Below are 22,571 nucleotides of genomic sequence, written 5' to 3'. Positions count from 1 at the left end.
TGCATAGAAATGAAAGAAAATGAAAACACAACAACCCAAAACCTATGGGACACTGTAAAAGCAGTGCTAAGGGGAAGGTTCATAGCAATACAGGCTTACCTCAAGAAACAAGAAAAAAAGTCAACTAAATAACCTAACTACACCTCAAGCAACTAGAAAAGGAAGAAATGAAGAACCCCAGGGTTAGTAGAAGGAAAGAAATCTTAAAAATTAGGGCAGAAATAAATGAAAAAGAAGCAAAAGAGGCCATAGTAAAAATCAAAAAGCCAAACGCTGGTTCTTTGAAAGGATAAATAAAATTGACAAACCATTAGCCAGACTCATCAAGAAACAAAGGGAGACATCTGCGTCTTTTTTCCTATCTTGCATACAGGGTTGTCATTGCCATCTTCCTAAATTCCATATATATGTGTTAGTATACTGTATTGGTGTTTTTCTTTCTGGCTTACTTCACTCTGTATAATTGGCTCCAGTTTCATCCATCTTATCAGAACTGATTCAAATGAATTCTTTTTAACGGCTGAGTAATACTCCATTGTGTATATGTACCACAGCTTTCTTATCCATTCACCTGCTGATGGACATCTTTTGGACCCAGAGGGAGAGGGAGAGGGTGGGATGATTTGGGAGAATGGGAATTCTAACATGTATACTGTCATGTAAGAATTGAATTGCCAGTCCATGTCTGACGTAGGGTGCAGCATGCTTGGGGCTGGTGCATGGGGATGACCCAGAGAGATGTTGTGGGGAGGGAGGTGGGAGGGGGGTTCATGTTTGGGAATGCATGTAAGAATTAAAGATTTTAAAATTTAAAAAATAAAAAAAATTTAAAAATTTAAAAAATTTAAAAAAAAATAAAAGCAAAAAAAAAAAAAAAGGTATCTACAGTTAACTTAAAAAAAAAAAAAAAGAAGAAGTTTACCATGGTATTTCCCAGTCATTATCAATAAGGGCATTTTTTAAAGCCAGAAAACCCAGAACACTGTGAGTATATATAGTATGAGCGCTGTGTGTACTCATACTTTTAAATGAGAATAAAACTGATACAATGTCTCATAAAAAGAAAAAAAAGAAACAAAGGGAGAAAAATCAAATCAATAAAATTAGAAATGAAATTGGAGAGATCACAACGGACAACACAGAAATGCAAAGGATCAGAAGAGACTACTATCAGCAATTATATGCCAATAAAATGGACAACGTGGAAGAAATGGACAAATTCTTAGAAAAGTACAACTTTCCAAAACTGAACCAAGAAGAAATAGAAAACCTTAACAGACCCATCACAAGCACGGAAATTGAAACTGTAATCAGAAATCTTCCAGCAAACAAAAGCCCAGGTCCAGATGGCTTCACAGCTGAATTCTACCAAAAATTTAAAGAAGAGCTAACATCTATCCTACTCAAACTCTTCCAGAAAATTGCAGAGGAAGGTAAACTTCCAAACTCATTCTATGAGGCCACCATCACCCTAATACCAAAACCCGACAAAGATGCCACAAAAAAAGAAAACTACAGGCCAATATCACTGATGAACATAGATGCAAAAATCCTTAACAAAATTCTAGCAATCAGAATCCAACAACACATTAAAAAAGTCATACACCATGACCAAGTGGGCTTTAGCCCAGGGATGCAAGGATTCTTCAATATCCACAAATCAATCAATGTAATACACCACATTAACAAACTGGAAAATAAAAGCCATATGATCATCTCAACAGATACAGAGAAAGCCTTTGACAAAATCCAACATCCATTTATGATAAAAACTCTCCAGAAAGCAGGAATAGAGGGAACATAATCAAAATAATAAAAGCTATATATGACAAACCCACAGCAAACATTATCCTCAATGGTGAAAAATTGAAAGCATTTCCCCTAAAGTCAGGAACAAAACAAGGGCGCCCACTTTCACCACTACTATTCAACATAGTTGTGGAAGTTTTGGCCACAGCAATCAGAGCAGAAAAAGAAATAAAAGGAATCCAAATTGGAAAAGAAGAAGTAAAACTCTCACTGTTTGCAGATGACATGATCCTCTACATAGAAAACCCTAAAGACTCCACCAGAAAATTACTAGAGCTAATCAATGAATACAGTAAAGTTGCAGGATATAAAATCAACACAATGCAATCCTTTGCATTCCTATACACTAATAATGAGAAAGTAGAAAAAGAAATTAAGGAAACAATTCCATTCACCATTGCAACGAAAAGAATAAAATACTTAGGAATATATCTACCTAAAGAAACTAAAGACCTATATATAGAAAACTATAAAACACTGATGAAAGAAATCAAAGAGGACACTAATAGATGGCAAAACATGCCATGTTCATGGATCAGAAGAATCAATATAGTGAAAATGAGTATACTACCCAAAGCAATCTATAGATTTAATGCAATCCCTATCAAGCAACAAACGGTATTCTTCACAGAACTAGAACAAATAATTTCACAATTTGTATGCAAATACAGAAAACCTCGAATAGCCAAAGCAATCTTGAGAAAAAAGAATGAAACTGGAGGAATCAACCTGCCTGACTTCAGGCTCTGCTACAAAGCCACAGTCATCAAGACAGTATGGTATTGGCACAAAGACAGAAATATAGATCAATGGAACAAAATAGAAAGCCCAGAGATAAATCCACACACCTATGGACACCTTATCTTTGACAAAGGAGGAAAGAATATACAACGGAGTAAAGATAATCTCTTTAACAAGTGGTGCTGGGAAATCTGGCCAACCACTTGTAAAAGAATGAAACTAGATCACTTTCTAACACCACACACAAAAATAAACTCAAAATGGATTAAAGATCTAAACGTAAGACCAGAAACTATAAAGCTCCTAGAGGAGAACATAGGCAAAACACTCTCCGACAGAAATCACAGCAGGATCCTCTGTGACCCACCTCCCAGAATATTGGAAATAAAAGCAAAAATAAACAAATGGGACCTAATTAATATTAAAAGCTTCTGCACAAGAAAGGAAACTATCATCAAGGTGAAAAGACAGCCTTCAGAATGGGAGAAAATAATAGCAAATGAAGCAACTGACAAACAACGAATCTCAAAAATATACAAGCAACTCCTGCAGCTCAATTCCAGAAAAATAAACAACCCAATCACAAAATGGGCCAAAGAACTAAACAGACATTTTTCCAAAGAAGACATACAGATGGCTAACAAACACATGAAAAGATGCTCAACAGCACTCATTATCACAGAAATGCAAATCAAAACCACAATGAAGTACCATTTCACGCCAATCAGAATGGCTGTGATCCAAAAGTCTACATGCAATAAATGCTGGAGAGGGTGTGGAGAAAAGGGAACCCTCTTGCACTGTTGGTGGAAATGCAAACTAGTACAGCCACTATGGAGAACAGTGTGGAGATTCCTTAAAAAACTGGAAATAGAACTGCCTTATGACCCAGTAATCCTACTGCCGGGCATACACCCTGAGGAAACCAGAATTGAAAGAGACACGTGTACCCCAATGTTCATCGCAGCACTGTTTATAATAGCCAGGACATGGAAGCAACCTAGATGTCCATCAGCAGATGAATGGATAAGAAAGCTGTGGTACATATACACAATGGAGCATTGCTCAGCCATTAAAAAGAATACATTTGAATCAGTTCTAATGAGGTGGATGAAACTGGAGTCGATTATACAGAGTGAAGTAAGCCAGAAAGGAAAATACCAATACAGTATACTAACGCATATATATGGAATTTAGAAAGATGGTAACGATAACCCTGTATGCGAGACAGCAAAAGAGACACAGATGTATAGAACAGTGTTTTGGACTCTGTGGGAGAGGGAGAGGGTGGGATGATTTGGGAGAATGGCATTGAAACATGTATAATATCATATATGAACCAAATCGCCAGCCCAGATTCGATGCAGGATATAGGATGCTAGGGGCTGGTGCACTGGGATGACCCAGAGGGATGGTACGGGGAGGGAGATGGGAGGGGGGTTCAGGAGAGGGAACACGCGTACACCCATGGTAGATTCATGCTGATATATGGCAAAACCAATACAATATTGTAAAGTAATTAGCCTCCAATTAAAATAAATAAATTTATATTTAAAAATAAACAAATAAATAATTCAGAATAGGAAAAAAATAAAAAGCAGAGACATTACTTTGCCAACAAAGGTCTATCTAGTCAAAGCTATGGTTTTTCTAGTAGTCATGTACAGATGTGAGATTTGGACCATGAAGAAGGCTGAGTTCTGAAGAACTGATGCTTTCAAACTGTGGTGCTAGAGAAGACTTTGAGAGCCATTTGGACAGCAAGGAGATCATTCCTAAAGGAAATCAACCCTGAATATTCATTGGAAGGACTGATGCTGAAGGTGAAACTCCAATACTCTGGACACCTGATTCAAAGAGCTCACTCAGTGGAAAAGACCCTGATGCTGGGAAAGATTGAGGTCAGGGGGAGAAGGGGGAAACAGAAGATGAGATGGTTGGATGGCATCACTGACATGAGTTTGATCAAACTCTGAGAGATAGTGAAGGATGGGGAAATCTTGCATGCTGCAGTCCCTGGGGTCGCAAAGAGCCAGACATGACTGAGCAACTAAGCAACAATGAGACAAAAGACCTTCACCCCCAAAACCATGCGATTCTGATGACAGAAATCAAAGAAGACACAAACAGATGAAAAAATACCATGTTTGTATATTAAAAGAATCAATATGGCTAAAATGACTATACTACCCAAGGCAGATTCAATGCAATCCCTATCAAACTACCAATGGAATTTTTCACAGAACTTGAGCAAAAAGTCTTAAAATTTGTAATGGAGACACAACGATCCTGATTAGCCAAAGCAATCTTAAGAAAAAAACAAACCTGGAGGAATTAGCCTCCCTGACTATACTGCAAAGCTACAGTCATCAAGAAAGTATTATATTCATACAAAAGTAGAAATATAGATCAATGGAACAGGATTAAAAAAAAAAACAGATAAAACACATGCACAAAGGAGGCAAGACTACACAATGTTGGAAAGACAGTCTCTTCAAATGATGCAGGGAAAATCATATACAGCTACATATTTAAAAAATAAAATTAGATCATTCTTTAACACCATAGACAAAAAATAAGCTCAAAATGGATTAAAAACCTAAATGTGAGACCAGACTCTATAAAGCTCCTAGAGGAAAACATAGGCAGAACACTCTCTGACATAAATTCCACCAATATCTTTTTCAATTCATCTCCCAGAATAATGGAAATAAAAACAAAAATAAACAAATGATATCTACTTAAACTCAAAAGGTTTTGCACAGCAAAAGAAACAGTAAACAAATAAAAGACAACAACGATGAAAGACAACCCATAGCTTGGGATATTTGTTAATGATGTAACTGAAAAGGGATTAGTCTCCAAAATTCATGAAAAGCCCATGATGTTTAGCAGTATCAAAACATACAGCCTAACCAAAAATGGGCAGAAATCCTAAATATTGACATTTCTCCAAAGAAGACATACAGATGGACAAGAGGCACATGAAAAGATGCTCAGAATCACTAATTATTAAAGAAATGCACATCAAAACTACAATAAGATATCACCTTACAGCAATCACAATGGCCATTATCAAAAACTCCACAAACAGTGAATGCTGTAGAGGATGTGGAGAGAAGGGAACCTTCCCACACTGTTGTGAGAATGTAAATTAGTACAGCCACTATGAAGAACAGTATAGAGTTTCCCTAAAACACTAAGAATAGAACTACTATATAACCCTGCTATCCCATTCCTGTGCATATATCTGGAGAACAACATGGACTGAAAGGATGCATGCACCTCAATGTTCATTGCAGCACTGTTTACAATAGCCAAGAAATGGAAGCAACCTAAATGCCTATTGACATATGAATGGATAAAGAAGATGTGGTACATAAATACAATGAAGTAATACTCAGCCATTACAAAGAATGAAATAATGTCATTTGCAGCAACATGGATGGACCTAGAGATTGTCATGCTGAGTGAAATAAGTCACACAGAGAAAGAGAAATATCACATAATATCACCTACATGTGAAATCTAAAAGGAAATGATACAAATGAACTTACAAAACAGAAACAGACCAACAGACTTAGAGAATGATCTTGTGGTTGCCAGGGGGAATCATGGGAGAAGAGATAGTTAAGTACTTTGGGATGGACACATACACACTACTATATTCATAATGGATAACCAACAAGGACCTACTGTATAGCACATGGAACTCTGCTTAATGTTATGTGGCAGCCTGGATGGGAAGCGTGTTTGGGGAGAATGGATGAGTTCCTTTGCTGTTCACCTAAACCTATCACCACATTGTTAATTGGTTACACAATTAACAAAATAAAAGTTTCCCAAAAAATTGATTTTAATATAGATAGAAAAACAAATATATTCACTAAAAAGTTGGTAAATAAAATGCAAAAATTATAATCTCCATCAATTTGACATGAAAAACTTCTTTTAAAAAAATGTGTTTCCATAAGGTCTTACCTGGGCTGCATTCTGGTGTTCTAGGACGCCAGGTGCCATATTTTGTGCATGTAGCATCAAGCCTATATTTATTATGACATTCATATGAAATCTCATCTCCACTGAAATAGATACAGTGAGTACTATTGCTAAGTCTTCTCCGTAGAGTGATGCTTCCATCATTATTCAGGTTTGGTACTGGGCAACATACCTCTAAAAAATATAAAAGAAGGCTAATAGTAAAATCACTATGAGGAGGCTCCTATGGCTAAATCCCATTTCTGCCATTAGAAGATCTCATCACTGAAGAGAGATTGGGATAACAGGAACACCAACTTTGATCTCCCAGTCCCTGATTTGCTAAAGCACTCCAGCTCATTTGTTTCCAATACCTTATTTAAGTGGTGGTAAAAGATTTTATGGTGGCTCAGACAGTGAAGTGTCTGCCCACAATGCGGGAGACCTGGGTTTGATCCCTGGGTTGGGAAGATCCCCTGGAGAAGGAAATGGCAACCCACTCCAGTACTCTTGCCTAGAAAATTCCAAGGATGGAGGAGCCTGGTGGGCTAAAGTTCATGGGGTCGCAAGGAGTCGGACACAACTGAGCGACTTCACTCACTTAAAGGAATTTATTAATGATATTTTAATTTAGTGATATTAAAGTCTTTCTATTTCCACAAAATGAGTTTGAATGACTGCAATTAAACTTTAACTCCTAATGTGAAACAAATAATCTTTCAATAAGTGAACTACCATTTTTCATTATTTGTGAAAGTGAAAGTCACATAGTCATGTCCAACTCTTTGTGATCCCATGGACTATATAGTCCATGGAATTCTCTAAGCCAGAATACTGAAGTGGGTAAACTTTCCTTTCTCCAGGGAATCACTCCCAACCCAGGGATCAAATCCAGGTGTCCTGCATTGCAGGCGGATTCTTTACCAGCTGAGCCACAAGGGAAGCTCAAGAATATTGGAGTGGGTAGTCCATCCCTTCTCCAGCGAATCTTCCCAGATCAGGAATTGAACTGGGGTTTCCTGAATTGCAGGTGTATTCTTTACCAACTGAGCTATCATTATTTGTGCATTTCACATATTTTTTCAATTCCAGTATACAGAATAAAGTTCCCTGTATTCTGTGCCTCATTGAATTCACCTCTACAATGGCAAGACTCTCATCAGTTCAGTTCAGTTCAGTCGCTCAGTGGAGTCCAATTCTTTGCGACCCCATGAATCGTAGCACGCCAGGCCTCCCTGTCCATCACCAACTCCCGGAGTTCACTCAGACGCACGTCCATTGAGTCAGTGATGCCATCCAGCCATCTCATCCTCTGTCGGCCCCTTCTCCTCCTGCCCCCAATCCCTCCAAGCATCAGAGTCTTTTCCAATGAGTCAACTCTTCGCATCAGGTGGCCAAAGTACTGGAGCTTCAGCTTTAGCATCATTCCTTCCAAAGAAATCCCAGGGCTGATCTCCTTCAGAGTGGACTGATTGGATCTCCTTGCAGTCCAAGGGACTCTCAAGAGTCTTCTCCAACACCACAGTTCCAAAGCATCAATTCTTTGGTGCTCAACCTTCTTCACAGTCCAACTCTCATATCCATACATGACCACAGGAAAAACCACAGCTTTGACTAGACGGACCTTACTCAGTCGGCAAAGTAATGTCTCTGCTTTTGAATATGCTGTCTAGGTTGGTCATAACTTTTCTTCCAAGGAGTAAGCATCTTTTAATTTCATGGCTGCAATCACTATCTGCAGTGATTTTGGAGCCCCCAAAAATAAAGTCTGACACTGTTTCCACTGTTTCCCCATCTATTTCCATGAAGTGATGGGACCAGATGCCATGATCTTCGTTTTCTGAATGTGGAGCTTTAAGCCAACTTTTTCACTCTCCCCTTTCACTTTCATCAAGAGGCTTTTTAGTTCCTCTTCACTTTCTGCCATAAGGGTGGTGTCATCTGCATATCTGAGGTTATTGATATTTCTCCCGGCAATCTTGATTCCAGCTTGTGTTTCTTCCAGTCCAGCATTTCGCATGATGTACTCTGCATATAAGTTAAATAAGCAGGGTGACAATATACAGCCTTGATGGACTCCTTTTCCTATTTGAAACCAGTCTGTTGTTCCACATCCAGTTCTAACTGTTGCTTCCTGACCTGCATACAGATTTCTCAAGAGGCAGGTCAGGTGCTCTGGTATTCCCATCTCTTTCAGAATTTTCCACAGTTTATTGTGATCCACACAGTCTAAGGCTTTGGCATAGTCAATAAAGCAGAAATAGATGTTTTTTCTGGAACTCTCCTGCTTTTTCCATGATCCAGTGGATGTTGGCAATTTGATCTCTGGTTCCTCTGCCTTTTCTAAAACCAGCTTGAACATCAGGAAGTTCACGGTACACGTATTGCTGAAGCCTGGCTTGGAGAATTTTGAGCATTACTTTACTAGTGTGTGAGATGAGTGCAATTGTGTGGTAGTTTGAGCATTCTTTGGCATTGCCTTTCTTTGGGATTGGAATGAAAACTGACCTATTCCAGTCCTGTGACCACTGCAGAGTTTTTGCTGGCATATTGTGTGCAGCACTTTCACAACATCATCTTTCAGGATTTGAAATAGCTCAACTGGAATTCCATCACCTCCAGTAGCTTTGTTCGTAGTGATGCTTTCTAAGGCCCACTTGACTTTACATTCCAGGATGTCTGGCTCTAGATGAGTGATCACATCATTGTGATTATCTGGGTCATGAAGATCTTTTTTGTACAGTTCTTCTGTGTATTCTTGCCACCTCTTCTTAATATCTTCTGCTTCTGTTAGGCCCATACCATTTCTGTCCTTTATCTCATAGATAGGTATAAAAATGCATATTGTCAATTGCAGAATCCCATAAAATTTCATCCATATGTCTCTCCGTCCCTCACTTACTCTCAAGTGAGACTAGAGACAGTCTCCTTCCTGTTCTATTGGGGGAAAAACACTGAGCCAGGGATCAGAGTCTGTCTTTTAGAGGCAGGTCATTCAGCCCACAGTCCCATCATTCAAGAGACATGAGACACAAGTCACGCTGCAGTTGGTTGAGTTCATGACTGCTTCACAGACTTTCCTCTGCAAAGCACCCCAGAGTCTACACTGGGGAGGAAAGGGCTGTGATGGAGGTCTGACTCAAGCAATGGTTGAGTTGTATTCTACATTCTACCTTTACCAATATTGGAGCTAATACTTAATCTGTATAGTATTTGACTTCTGTGCTTATATCTCATTTGATTCTGAATCAGGATAAGATTATAATGTCTCAGCTCAAACTCCAAGAAATTTATGGTCCCTCTGGCAACAATAGTTCATATACAGTTCAATTAATATAAGTTTAAATTTATCTTGAGGAAAAAATTATATCCATTTAAGATGAAAAATCAAGCTCATACTGAATATTTAACATACAAAAAGATTTACAAAAAAAAGAAACTCACCCTTACATTCTATGTATGGGCTCCACTTCAAATTGCTCTGACACGTCACAGTTCTAGGTCCATCTGCCTCTGGCTTATAGCCAAAATGGCAGTTGTAGCTCAATACAGTCCCAATATCATGCACTTCGTGTTTTGTTTGTGTCTGGTAGTCATATCTTCCCCACGAGGCATGAGGGATCTGTGGTAAGCCAACACAACCATCTGCTCATAAAGAAACAAAAAGGGAAAAGTACACTCTCAATAGGGATGCAACAGTGATCAATGAACCTGTCATGTAAAAGGGTGACAAGTCCTCGTTCAGCCAGGAGCCAGCTCACCGTGGCTGATGAATCAGCCATACCAGAAACACACAAGGACAGGCATCCAAATGTGCAAGGCATCAGAGAAGTTCTTACTAGGGGCACTGACAAGTGATTTCTGTGCGTTGTGTCAACTTTTTAAAATGTGAATTATTTTTCATCTTCATTTTATATCACAAACTTTAGTCTCTGAATTGAAGCATTGGGCTTGCTAGGTAGGTATGGCTGGAGAAATGTTCCAGGCAATCACATCGAACTTTCTTGTTTCCTGACTGATTGAAGAAAATAAACAAGAGCCATTCCTCTTATTCAGATGACATCAGGAGCTTTATCATTGAAGGGTTTGTCAAGAACAAATCAAATACCAAGTGACTTGTGAGCCTAAACCTGTGTCTTGTCATCTTCACTCTTTCCTGATAATACAGGTTCACAATATGGAAATATAATACAAACACACTGATTTGGACATTTATTATATTTTCATCTTCAAGGGTAAAGGTCTTTTTAAACGGTTTTATTGAGAGACAAGTCACATAACATAAAATTCATCCATTTAAAGTATGCAATCCAGTGGTTTTCAGTATATTCACAGTTTTCCAACCATCACCACTATCCAATTTTTGGATATTTTCACCAACCCCAAAATAAACTCAGTACTTGTTAGCAGTTATCCCCTAGTCTTGTCTTCTCCCAGGTCCTAGAGACTACTAAAAGACTTTCTCTCTCTGTGGATTTGCCTAACCTGGACATTTCAAATAATGGGTGTCTGATTCTTAAAATAAGGATAATACTAGTGCCCACAATTCTGGACAGAATCCATTGAATTAACTTTTGCTATAAACCTATACTAGCATCAAGTCATTATTATTACTATTTAGATAATTTTCAGGGATCCACATGAGTTTATAATTTTAGAGTATGAGGATTACATTGATAGTTAATCCATATAAAATTTTGTGTAAGTTAGAAAAAGATATTTTTTCCCTCAGGACTCTTTACTGTTTATCTTTAAAACAATTATCATATGATCTCTGTTAGAACAAAGCAATTTCCTATCAGTGCAAGAAAATTGTTGAAATAAACATACTATATGTTGAAATAAACATACAATAAACAGTTTATTGTAGAGCAACCTCTACAGTGCTAACCTCTATCTTTAGGGGTGGAGTATGCACAACCTTTACAACTGTGTGTGACAGCTTTTTGTGATATATGATCTTGCACAGTATACTATAATCCTTTTTTTCAACAAGAAGAAAAGAGGGATTGATCTAAATTTAAACTTCTCAGTTCAGTTCAGTCACTCAGTCGTGTCTGACTCTTTGCAACCCCATAAATCGCAGCACGCCAGGCCTCCCTGTCCATCACCAACTCCCAGAGTTCACTCAGACTCACGCCCATCAAGTCAGTGATGCCATCCAGCCATCTCATCCTCTGTCGTCCCCTTCTCCTCCTGCCCCCAATACCTCCAAGCATCAGAGTGTGATTCAAATGTGCTTAGGCATGTAAGTGTGCTCCCAATAATATTTCTGGATATCTTTAGATGCCAAACATTGAAACTCTTTCATGGTCCATACTTACTGAGTTCACAAGTGGGAGGAGGAGGATTCCAGCTATTATCAGCTTCACAACGGATTAAATTACTGCCTTCAAGCCGAAAACCTTTATTACAGGCGTATACAATAGACTGTTGATAAGTATAGATGGGTCCAAACCCAGAGGTTATTTTTCCATCTTTAACTACTGGTTGAACACAAATGACTTCTAAAAATCCACAAGAAAAGACAAATTTCAACTTTTAAAAGCTTCAGTAAAGTGATGGAATCATATCACTGCTATTTGTTACCACATACTGGTACAGCATAAGTATCAGTTTACCAAATTAATGACTACATCATTAAAACAATTAGTTTTTCTTTGAATAGTTTCACCTCCCCCAATACCTTTACCTTCCTTTTTCTTTTAAACTAAGAATTCAAACCAAAATTCATCATTATGACTTACTTTTACAAGAAGGAGGACTTGGACTCCAGACACCTATTGTCTTATTTTGCACTCTGCAAGAAATGGAGGCTTTGCCTAACATTGAGAAGTCAGGGTCACAGCTGTAGGTGACAGAAGAGCCAAATGTGTAGAAGTCTTCATCTCCACCATTGTGTCTCCCATTACTAATGGTTGGAGGAGGTTTACACTTGGCAACTGAGATGAGTGAAGAGGAAGAAAATGAGGGAAGTCATCCTTAAAATCTAATATTCATGATGCAAATTCTAATGAAGTGTATAAGAAGCAACAATGAGGGACATGAGTTTTATTATTACCTAACATGTAATAAAGTTCAAGTTCATAGTCAAGTCAAAAAGAGTCTTTGCTTACTTAAACATTGTGGGAGAGGATCACTCCAGCCAACTCCTTTATCTTGTATCTCACAATAACTGTTGGCTGAGCCAATTAAGATATACCTGAATAAGACAGGATTGAAGATTTTAATGAAATTATTCCTAATGTAAATTAAGTTGAATAAAGAAGTCTGAACAAATAGACTTATTATTCTATATTAAAAATGAAGAAATAATATTTTATTAGATAATACTTTCCATTAGGAATGCCATTCTGTAAAATTTTATCACTGCAATCAGATGTATATCTGTTCATTTGTTCTTTTATTCTATTATTTATTACTGTCCTGGAAAATTAAACTTGAAACTTGATCTCGTCAAATCTGGGTACTCAAGTAAATGAATAAACAGACAAAGAAGCATGTTACTTTCCTAAGTGAAATGATTAATCCTGATTAGCCATGGGAAATTGGATTGCTTAAAAGCAACAGAGGTGATGGTGTTTATATCTTAAAAGTAGGGAGATTTCCTGGGCACCACCTTGTACTACTTCCATGCCCTCTAATTAAAGTCAGTGAAAACTGTAACAACCCAATACATGCAGGACTGCCAATTATCCTTAAAGAATAAAGGTTCACACATCTTGAGTCAGAAATCAAGTCTCAGTAAATTTAAGAAAATTGAAATCATATCAAGCATCTTTTCCAGCCACAATACTATGAGACTAGAGATCAATTATGGGGGGAAAAAACTATAAAATAAATAAATAAATAAACACACGGAGATTAAATAATACATTCTAAGTAATGAACAGGATACTGAAGAAATAAAAAGGGAAATGAAAAAAATCTTTAGAAACAAATGACAATGAAAACACAACAACCCAAAACCTATGGGATGCATCAAAAGCAGTTCTAAAAGAGAAGTTTATAGCAATACAATCCTACCACAGGAAACAAGAAAAAATCGAATAGAAAACCTATGTTAGGTAGTTAGAAGAGAAAACAGGAGTCCAAAATGGTAGTGACTAAAAGACAAGGAAGGGGAAAGCCTGCGAAAATAGAACAAAGGAAGGCCAAAGGAAGGTCCAAGGACAGGAGTGAAGACCTCATGAAAAACGAACAGCACTCCTCAGTTCAGTTCAGTCGCTCAGTCGTGTCTGACTCTTTGTGACCCCATGAATCGCAGCATGCCAGGCCTCCCTGTCCATCACCAGCTCCCGGAGTTCACTCAGACCCACGTCCATTGAGTCCGTGATGCCATCCAGCCATCTCATCCTCGGTCGTCCCCTTCTCCTCCTGCCCCCAATCCCTCCCAGCATCAGAGTCTTTTCCAATGAGTCAACTCTTCACATGAGGTCGCCAAAGTACTGGAGTTTCAGCTTTAGCATCATTCCTTCCAAAGAAATCCCAGGGCTGATCTCCTTCAGAATGGACTGGTTGGATCTCCTTGCAGTCCAAGGGACTCTCAAGAGTCTTCTCCAACACCACAGTTCTAAAGCATCAGTTCTTCAGCGCTCAGCCTTCTTCACAGTCCAACTCTCACATCCATACATGACCACTGGAAAAACCATAGCCTTGACTAAACGGACCTTAGTTGGCAAAGTAATGTCTCTGCTTTTTGAATATGTTATCTAGGTTGGTCATAACTTTTCTTCCAAGGAGTAAGCATCTTTTAATTTCATGGCAGCACTCCTAGCTAAGCCCAATTTGCATAGGGCAGGCCCAGGGGGAGGAAAAAAACATATAAAAGGAGGAGCTAAAGCACTTTCTCTCTCTCTCTCTCTCTCTCTCTCTCTCTCTCTCTCTCTCTCTCTCTCTCTCTCTCTCTCTCTCTCTCTCTCTCTCTCTCTCACTCTCACTCTCACTCTCACTCTCTCTCTCTCTTCTCCGCACACTGGGGCACTCCTGCAGTCTCTTCTCTTTGAGTCTTTGGGTTGGCATGCCTTTACACGTCAAGGATGGATTCTCCTGTTATCTTCTAAATAAAATAGAACTATAACACTGATTGTCTAAGAGCTATAACACGGTTTCTCCAAGACCCAAGAGCTGTGAAGCGCCGAGGGCTTTAATATCTGTCACTCCAAATCTTTGTTGTGATGAGACAGAACCGAGGAGCATACACTCGCCTGACACCTAACTTTACAACTAAAATAACTGGAAAGAACAAAAAGATCCCAAAGTCACTAAAAGGAAAGATATCATGAAGATGGGAGCAGAAATAAATGAAAAAGAAATAAATTGAATTATAATAAAGATTAATACAACTAAAAGATGGTTCTTTGAGAAGATAAACAAAATTAACAAAACATTAGTCAGACTCATCCAGAAAAAATGGAAAAGAATCAAATCAACAAAATTAGGAATGAAAAAGGATAAGCTCCAAAAGACAATGCAAAAATACAAAGGATTATGAGACTATTATGAGCAACTATGTGTAAATAAAACGGACAACCTAGAAGAAATGGACAGATTTTTAGAAAAGTTCAAACTTCCAAGACTGAACCAGGAAGAAATAGAATATACGAACAAACCAATTACAAGCACTGAAATTAAAAATGTGATAAAAAAAAAAAACTCCCAAAAAACAGAAACCCAGGGCCAGATGGCTTCACAGCTGAATTCTATCAAACATTAGAAGGATTAATGCCAACACTTTTAAAACTCTTTTAAAACATTGCAGTGGAAGGAACACTCCCAAACTCATGCTACAAGGGCACAATCACCCCGATACCAAAACCAGACAAAGACAAAACACAAAAAGGAAAACTGCAGGCTAATATCATTAGTGAATATAGATGTAAAAATCCTCAAGAAAATTCTAGTAAACAATTCAACAACACATTAAGATTATTCACCATGAACAAGTCATGTTTATTTCAAGGATGCAAGGATTCTTCAATATACACAACTCAATCAATGTGATACACCATATTAATAAATTGAAAGATAAAAATGATATGATAATCTCAATAGATGCAGGAAAAGATTTGACAAAATTCAGCACCCATTTATGATAAAGACTCTTCAAAAAATGGGCATAGAAGGAATCTACCTCAACATAATAAAGGGCATATATGATAAACCCACCGCAAACATTATTCTCAATGGTGAAAAACTGAAAGCATTCCCTCTAAGATAAAGAGCAAGGGTGCCCATTCACACCACTGTTATTCAACATTGTTTTGTAAGTCCTAGCTATGGCAGAGAATAAAAAGAAATAAAAGGAATACAGACTAGCAAAGAAGAAATAAAACTCTCACTGTCTGCAGACAACATGATACTATATATAGAAAACCCTAAGGATACTATTAGAAAATTACTAGAGCTAATTAGTTGAATTTAGTAAAGTTACAGGATACAAAATCAATACACAGAAATCACTTATATTCCTATACACTAAAGCAAAGAAAAATCAGAAAGAGAAATTAAGGAATAAATTTCACTTACCATCGCAACACAAAGAATAAAATACCTGGAAATAAACCTACCTAAGGACTGAAGAAGTGCATACAGAAAACTATAAAACAATGATGAAAGAAATCAAAGACGACATAATCAGATGGAGATATTTTCCATGTTCTTAGATTGGAAGAATCAATATTGTGAAAATGACTATACTACCAAATGCAATCTACAGATTCAATGTGATCCCTATCAAATGAACAATGTCATTTTTCACAGAACTAGAACAAAAAACCTCACAATTCATATGGAAACACAAAAGGCCAAGAAGTGGTAAAGCAATCTTGAGAAAGAATAGGGCTGGAGGAATCAAGCACCCTGACTTCAGACTACTCTACAAAATTACAGTCATCACGACAGTATGATATTGGCACAAAAATAGAAATATAGACCAATGGAACAAGATAGAAAGCCAGAGATAAACCCACCCACCTATGGGCAACTTATATTTGACAAAGGAGGCAAGAATATACAGAGGGGCAAAGACAGTCTCTTCAATAAGTGGTGCTGGGAAAACTGGACAAAGAATGAAATTAGAACACATCTTAATACCACACACAAAGATAAACTCAAAATAGATTAAAGATTTAAATTTAAGGCCAGAAACTATAAAACTCATAGAGGAAACATAGGCAGAACACTGTATGACATAAATCATAGCAAGATCCTCTATGACCCACCTCCTAGAGTAATGAAAAAGAAAAATAAACAAGTGGGACCTAATAAACTCAAGAACTTTTGCATAGCAAAGGAAACTATAAACATAGTGAAAAGACAACCCTCAGAATGGGAGAAAATAATAGTAAATGAAACAACTGACAAAGGATTAATCTCCAAAATATACTAGCAACTCATGCACTCAATACCAGAAAAGCAAACAACCCAATCAAAAAAGTGGGCAAAAGATCTAAACAGACATTCTTCCAAAGAAGACATACAAATGAATAATAAACACGTGAAGAGTTATGGTACATATACATGATGGACTATGACTCAGCTATAAAAAAGAACACATTTGAGTCAGTCCTAATGAGGTAGATGAAACTGAAGCCTATTATACAGAGTGAAGTCAGAAAGAGAAACACCGATACAGTGTATTATTACATATATATGGAATTTTAAAAGATAGTAATGGCAATCCTATATGCAAGGCAGCATAAGAAACACAGATGTAAAGAACAGACTTTTGGAACACGTGGGAGAAGGCAAGATGGAATGATATGAAATAATAGCATTGAAGCATGTATATCACCATATATAAAACAGATGACCAGTGAAAGTTTGATGCATGAAGCAGGGCACTCAAAGCCAGTGCTCTGGGACAACCCAGAGGGATGGGGTTGGGAAGAAACTGGGGGGGGGGGGGGGGTCGGTATGCAAGGGACACGTGTGCACCCATGGCTGATTGATGTCAATGTATGGCAAAAACCACCATGATATTGTAAAGTAATTATGCTCCAATTAAAATAAATTAACTAATACAAAAAGAAACTAGGAATAAAACCACCATATAACCCAGCAATCCCACTCCTAGGCATATACCCTGAGGAAACCAAAATTGAAATAGTTACATGTACCCCAATGTTCGTTGCAACACAATTTACAATAGCTACGACATGGAAACAACCTAAATGTCCAGTGACAGATGAATGGATAAAGAAGCTATGTTATGTATATACAATGGAATATTGCTCAGTCAGTCACAAAAAAAGGAATGTGTTTGAGTCAGTTCTAATGAAGTGAATGAATGTAGAGCCTATTAAACAGAGTGAAGTAAATCAGAAAGAGAAAAACAAGTATCGTATATTAATGCATGTATGTATGGAATACAGAAAGACAGTATTGATGAACCTATTTGCAGGGAAGCATGGGAGATGCAGACATAGAGAACAGACTTACAACATGGTGGGGGGAGGAAGGAGAGGGTGGGATATATGGAGAGAGTAACATGGAAACATATACACTATCATATGTAAAATATATAGCCAATAGGAATTTGCTGTATGACTCAGGGAACTCAAACTGGGGCTCTGTTAACAATCTAGAGGGGTGGGATGGGGAGGGAGGTGAGAGGGAGTTTCAAGAGGGAAGGGATATAGTATACCTATGACTGATTCATGTTGATGTTTGGCAGAAAACAACACAATACTGTAAAGCAATTATCCCTCAATTAAAAATAAATAAATTTAATTTTAAAATACAAGAATAAATGTTCAGGTGATCCCCTAGGCAAGGATTCAGGATCAGATGTAGTGTTTTCTGAGGACAAAGAGGATATGGGAAGGATAATAGAAGCAAGTAGTTACAAGCACCAACTACAACCACATGATCATTGTAGAAATAAGAACCATAGTAGTTATAAATATTTCTTTCTTCTTTACATGTGAATAAATTTGGTCTAAATTAAATTTTTCCCTTTTCTTTTTTCATCCCTCTACCATCTAAACAAGATATATTAATAGTAGTTTATCTTATATAGCTCAGTATTTAAATTACAGGATATCAAAGAAGTATGATTTTGCTTAAAGAGGATGGTCTTTGGGAAAGGAAGTTAGCATGTTTTCAGTTGTATAAGAGATAGTTGCATTATGTAAGTTGGAAGCATAATTTTGCTATTGCCTTGATCTGGAAGTTAAGCTAAATATGGTTAAAACAAGTGCATATAAATGCCAATTTTGACAAGGGGTGAACCCTGATAGATTTGAACTGCATCAACTTAACCTAAGGAGAAATTTTTCCAGGATTTTCATTCATGCATAATGCTAAGTTATTGTGCTCTGTGAGTGAATTAATAGCCAAGTTCTGTATATGCTTAAAAGATCAAATCACAGCATAAGATGTGCCTACAGTTAACACATATTTTGCTTCTTTGCTCCATCACCTGGGTGCCATAACACACAGCCAGAATTACAGCAAATCCAGCTCCTGGAGGATGTCCTCCTTCACATAGTCCAACTTCTGATCCAAGTACATTAGCACTGTAGAGAAGGGCAACCACTTCTACAAGACATTCTCATCTTTGAAGTCAAAGGCTAAGAGGTAATGAAAGAACAATATGAATCCCAGTCTATACTCATGGGTATACTCTAGTGCATACTATGACTTCCACTCTATACTCCACTCAGCCATGTGGTTCCTCTTTTGGTTTTGCATCTCCCACTTCAAATCCACATTCCTTTTTTGACTGCCTGCCCTGCTGACCTCAGGTCACAGTAGCAAACATAGAAGAAACAGCCTCCTGTACATTTTCGCCAGCTGTCAGACTGTTATCAAGACAGATTCCTATATCAAATCCATATATATATATATATACACCTGAGTTAGTTCTAACTAATATAACTGATATAGACCCAAAAAAATACAACTAAAAAAAGTATGAAAATGGAAATAATCATTCTTTGCGGAGGATATGATTGCAAACTGGGTAATCCCAAGAGAATTAAACTGGAAAACTAATATAAATAACAAAATAATTTAGAAAGTTAGTTTAGGTATCAAGTTTACATGCAGAAATCAAGCATATTTATGTATAAATACACATATAATGTTACAGTATTTAATGGAAGAAATGATCCATTTAAAGTAGCAAAAATAGGGGCTTCCTTGGTGGCTCAGTGGTAAAGAATCCACCTGCTAATGCAGGAGATATGAGTTTGATCCCTGGTCCAGGAAGATTCCACATACTGCAGAGCATCTAAGCCTGTACACCACAATTGAGCCTGTACTCTAGAGCCCAGGGGCCACAACTACTGAGCCTATGCATCACAAATACCAAAGCCCACACACCCTGTGCTCTGCAACAAGAGAAGCCACCACAATGAGAAGCCAGAGCACCACAATTAGAGAGTAGCGTCACTTGCCACTAGACTAAAGCCCTTGCAGTAACAAAGATCCACCACAGCCAAAAATTAAATAAAATAAGTAAAAAATTAAAAATAAATAAATAAAATAGCAAAACTAAAATACCTAGGTTTAATCACGTAAAGAAATGCAGAAAGAAAATATTGAAACACTTCTAAAGAAACAAGAGAAAAACACTAAAATGAATAGGGTATAGCACCCCAAAACAGACCACTTTGGCATCAGTATTATTTTCAGCTAAAGTTACCCAAAAATTAGCAGATGCAAGAAACTTCTGACCACCCCTTTTCTTCAAGAAAGCAGACCAAATTCCCATGTGAAAGATGACTTTTCTATACCAGGAGGAAAGAACATTTTTATCACCTGAAATAAGAGTATTGAGGCCAAGAGAAATCTGTACTAAAAGATCATGTTAAAAATAACGTTTATCTCTCTTAGCCACCATATATATTTTCATTGCTGTCATTGCTGTTTAGTCACTGAGTTGTGTCCAACTCTTTGTGACCCCGTGGACAGTAGCCCACCAGGCTCCTCTGTCCATGGGATTTTCCAGGCAGGAATACTGGAGTGGGTTACCATTTCCTTCTCCAGGTGATCCACAAATACTATTCTTTGCTCAATCTAATATATAAAGGGTGGGGTAAATGTGGCAGAGTAGGGGGACATGGAGTTCACATCTCCTCACAGCTAGGGCATCTACCAGGCACTGGTGGTGGACCTCAGACACGTGAGGATGGGAGGAACTCCTGTGTTACCAGGTAGGATGTGGGGGGAAGGGAAGGGGGAGGAGAAGTGGAAGCGGGAGGAACTGGCACCCCTGAGGCACAGCTGGGGGGAGAAAAGGGATTCCCAAGCTGGGAGAGGGCCACCCACAGTGAGGATGTGGAGAGACCTTGGGGAAATCACAGGATCAAAAGTCAACACAGCCAGCATTTTCCCTGCCCACCCAAACCCTAGGAAGCCTACTGGGATCTCAGACCTGAACCTTCACCCTCTGAGGCCCCCTCTAGCTGCAGGGTTCCTGTGGGCAAGAGAGTGAGGGAGGAAAGGAGGGAGGAAAAGTAGATGCCAGCAGACCCAGTGCTCCTGAGATGCATCTGGGGGAGGAGATGGGTTCCCACACTCAGCTGAGGACCATCCAGTGAGGGACTCAGCAGAGATGAGGAGAAACATTCCAGGGATTGGATTGGAAGGGAATGGAACCATTGTTTCCCCCTCCAACTTGGACCCCAGAGAGCCTGTTGGGGTCCTGTTGCCTGACCTTGGACCATTGAGGTACCCTCCAGCTCTGCTGAGCCCTAAGTCCTGCCTCCATCACCTCCCAGGACTGGTCCTGAGCCTACGCCCCACATCTGCCTAAGCCCCACTCTCTCCTAAGACCTGCCCCCCTACAGTCAAGGCCTTTTTCCACACCCTTTTTCTTCTCTTTTCATTTTTGCTGTTTTGCTTCTGTTTTCCTATGTTTTTGTTTCATTTATGTTTTTGTTTCATTTATGTTTTTTTTTCCTAATATATTTTTAATTTTCTAATTTTACCTTTTGTTCTTTGTTATTATTTTTTTTTCTTTTTCTTTCTTTTTGCCCTGGAGGTCAGGAGTGAGCTCCTGTAGTGAGAGAGTTGCATCCAAACTACTGGACTAACAGAGAACCTCAGACCAAAGGGAATATTAATCAGAGTGAGTTATCCTGGAGGGCCTCATCTCAGCACCAAAACCTGGCTCTGCCCAACTGCCAGCAACTCCAGTGCTGGAAACCTCAGGCTATACAAGTAAGACAGGGACATAGCCTCACCTATCAGAAAAAAAAAAAAGAGAGAGAGAGAGAGAGAGAGACCACAAAAACATATATTACAAGGTTAAAAACCTACAAGACCAAATAAATGAAGAGGAAATAGGCAACCTATCTGAAAAGAGTTCAAAGTAATGACAGTAGAAATGACCCAAAATCTTGGGAAAAGAATGGAGGCATAGATCCAGAAAAATACAACAAATATTTAACAAAGACCTAGAAGAACTAAAGGACTGAACAAACAGTGGTGAACAATACAATAAATGAAATGAAAAACACATTAGAAGGAATTAATAGCAATAACAGAACCAGAAAAATCAATTTGTGAGCTGGAAAATAGAAGAGTGAAAATAACTGCCATGGAATGAAGAAAAAAGAATGAAAGGAATTGAGGGCAGTCTCAGAGACTTCTGGAACACTAAATGTGCCAACAATTCAAATTGTACGAGCCCAGAAGAAGAGAAAGAGAAAGGGTTTGAGAAAATATTTGAAGAGATTATAGTTGAAAACTTTCCCCATCCACTGATGTCCATGAAGCACAGAGAGTCTCATATAAGATAAACCCAAGAAAAAACACATATCAGTCAAATGAACAAAAAGTAAATTCAAAGAAAAGATGTTAAAAGCAGGAAGGGAAAAGTAAGAAATAACATACAAGGGAATCCCCATAAAGTTGTCAGCTGATTTTTCAGCAGAAACTCTTCAAGCCAGAAGGGAATGGCAGGATATAAAGTGATGAAAGGGGAAAACCTACAACCAAGATTACCCAGCAAGGATCTCATTCAGATTTGGTGGAGAAAAGCAAAACTAAAAGAATTCAGCATCACCAAACTAGCTTTACAACAAATTCTC

The 22,571-nt window shown here is 38.1% G+C and overlaps 1 protein-coding gene across 7 annotated transcripts in view; it reads right to left on the bottom strand.

Annotated features, from left to right (window-relative positions):
• Positions 1–22,571, bottom strand: part of C4BPA (complement component 4 binding protein alpha) — a 58,877-nt gene that overhangs the window by 16,759 nt on the left and 19,547 nt on the right. For all 7 annotated transcript variants that reach the window (XM_013970042.2, XM_013970043.2, XM_013970041.2 and 4 more), the window contains 5 exons: positions 12,645–12,730; positions 12,276–12,470; positions 11,853–12,035; positions 9,973–10,173; positions 6,532–6,723 (listed from right to left, as the gene is read on the bottom strand). In XM_013970042.2, the coding sequence (XP_013825496.1) occupies positions 6,532–6,723; positions 9,973–10,173; positions 11,853–12,035; positions 12,276–12,470; positions 12,645–12,730 (857 nt within the window). The remainder of the gene's footprint in view (positions 1–6,531; positions 6,724–9,972; positions 10,174–11,852; positions 12,036–12,275; positions 12,471–12,644; positions 12,731–22,571) is intronic.

This window comes from Capra hircus, chromosome 16 (genome assembly GCF_001704415.2).
Source record: "Capra hircus breed San Clemente chromosome 16, ASM170441v1, whole genome shotgun sequence".
Classification (NCBI taxonomy): Eukaryota; Metazoa; Chordata; class Mammalia; order Artiodactyla; family Bovidae; genus Capra; species Capra hircus.
This window is presented reverse-complemented; position numbering and strand designations above follow the sequence as displayed.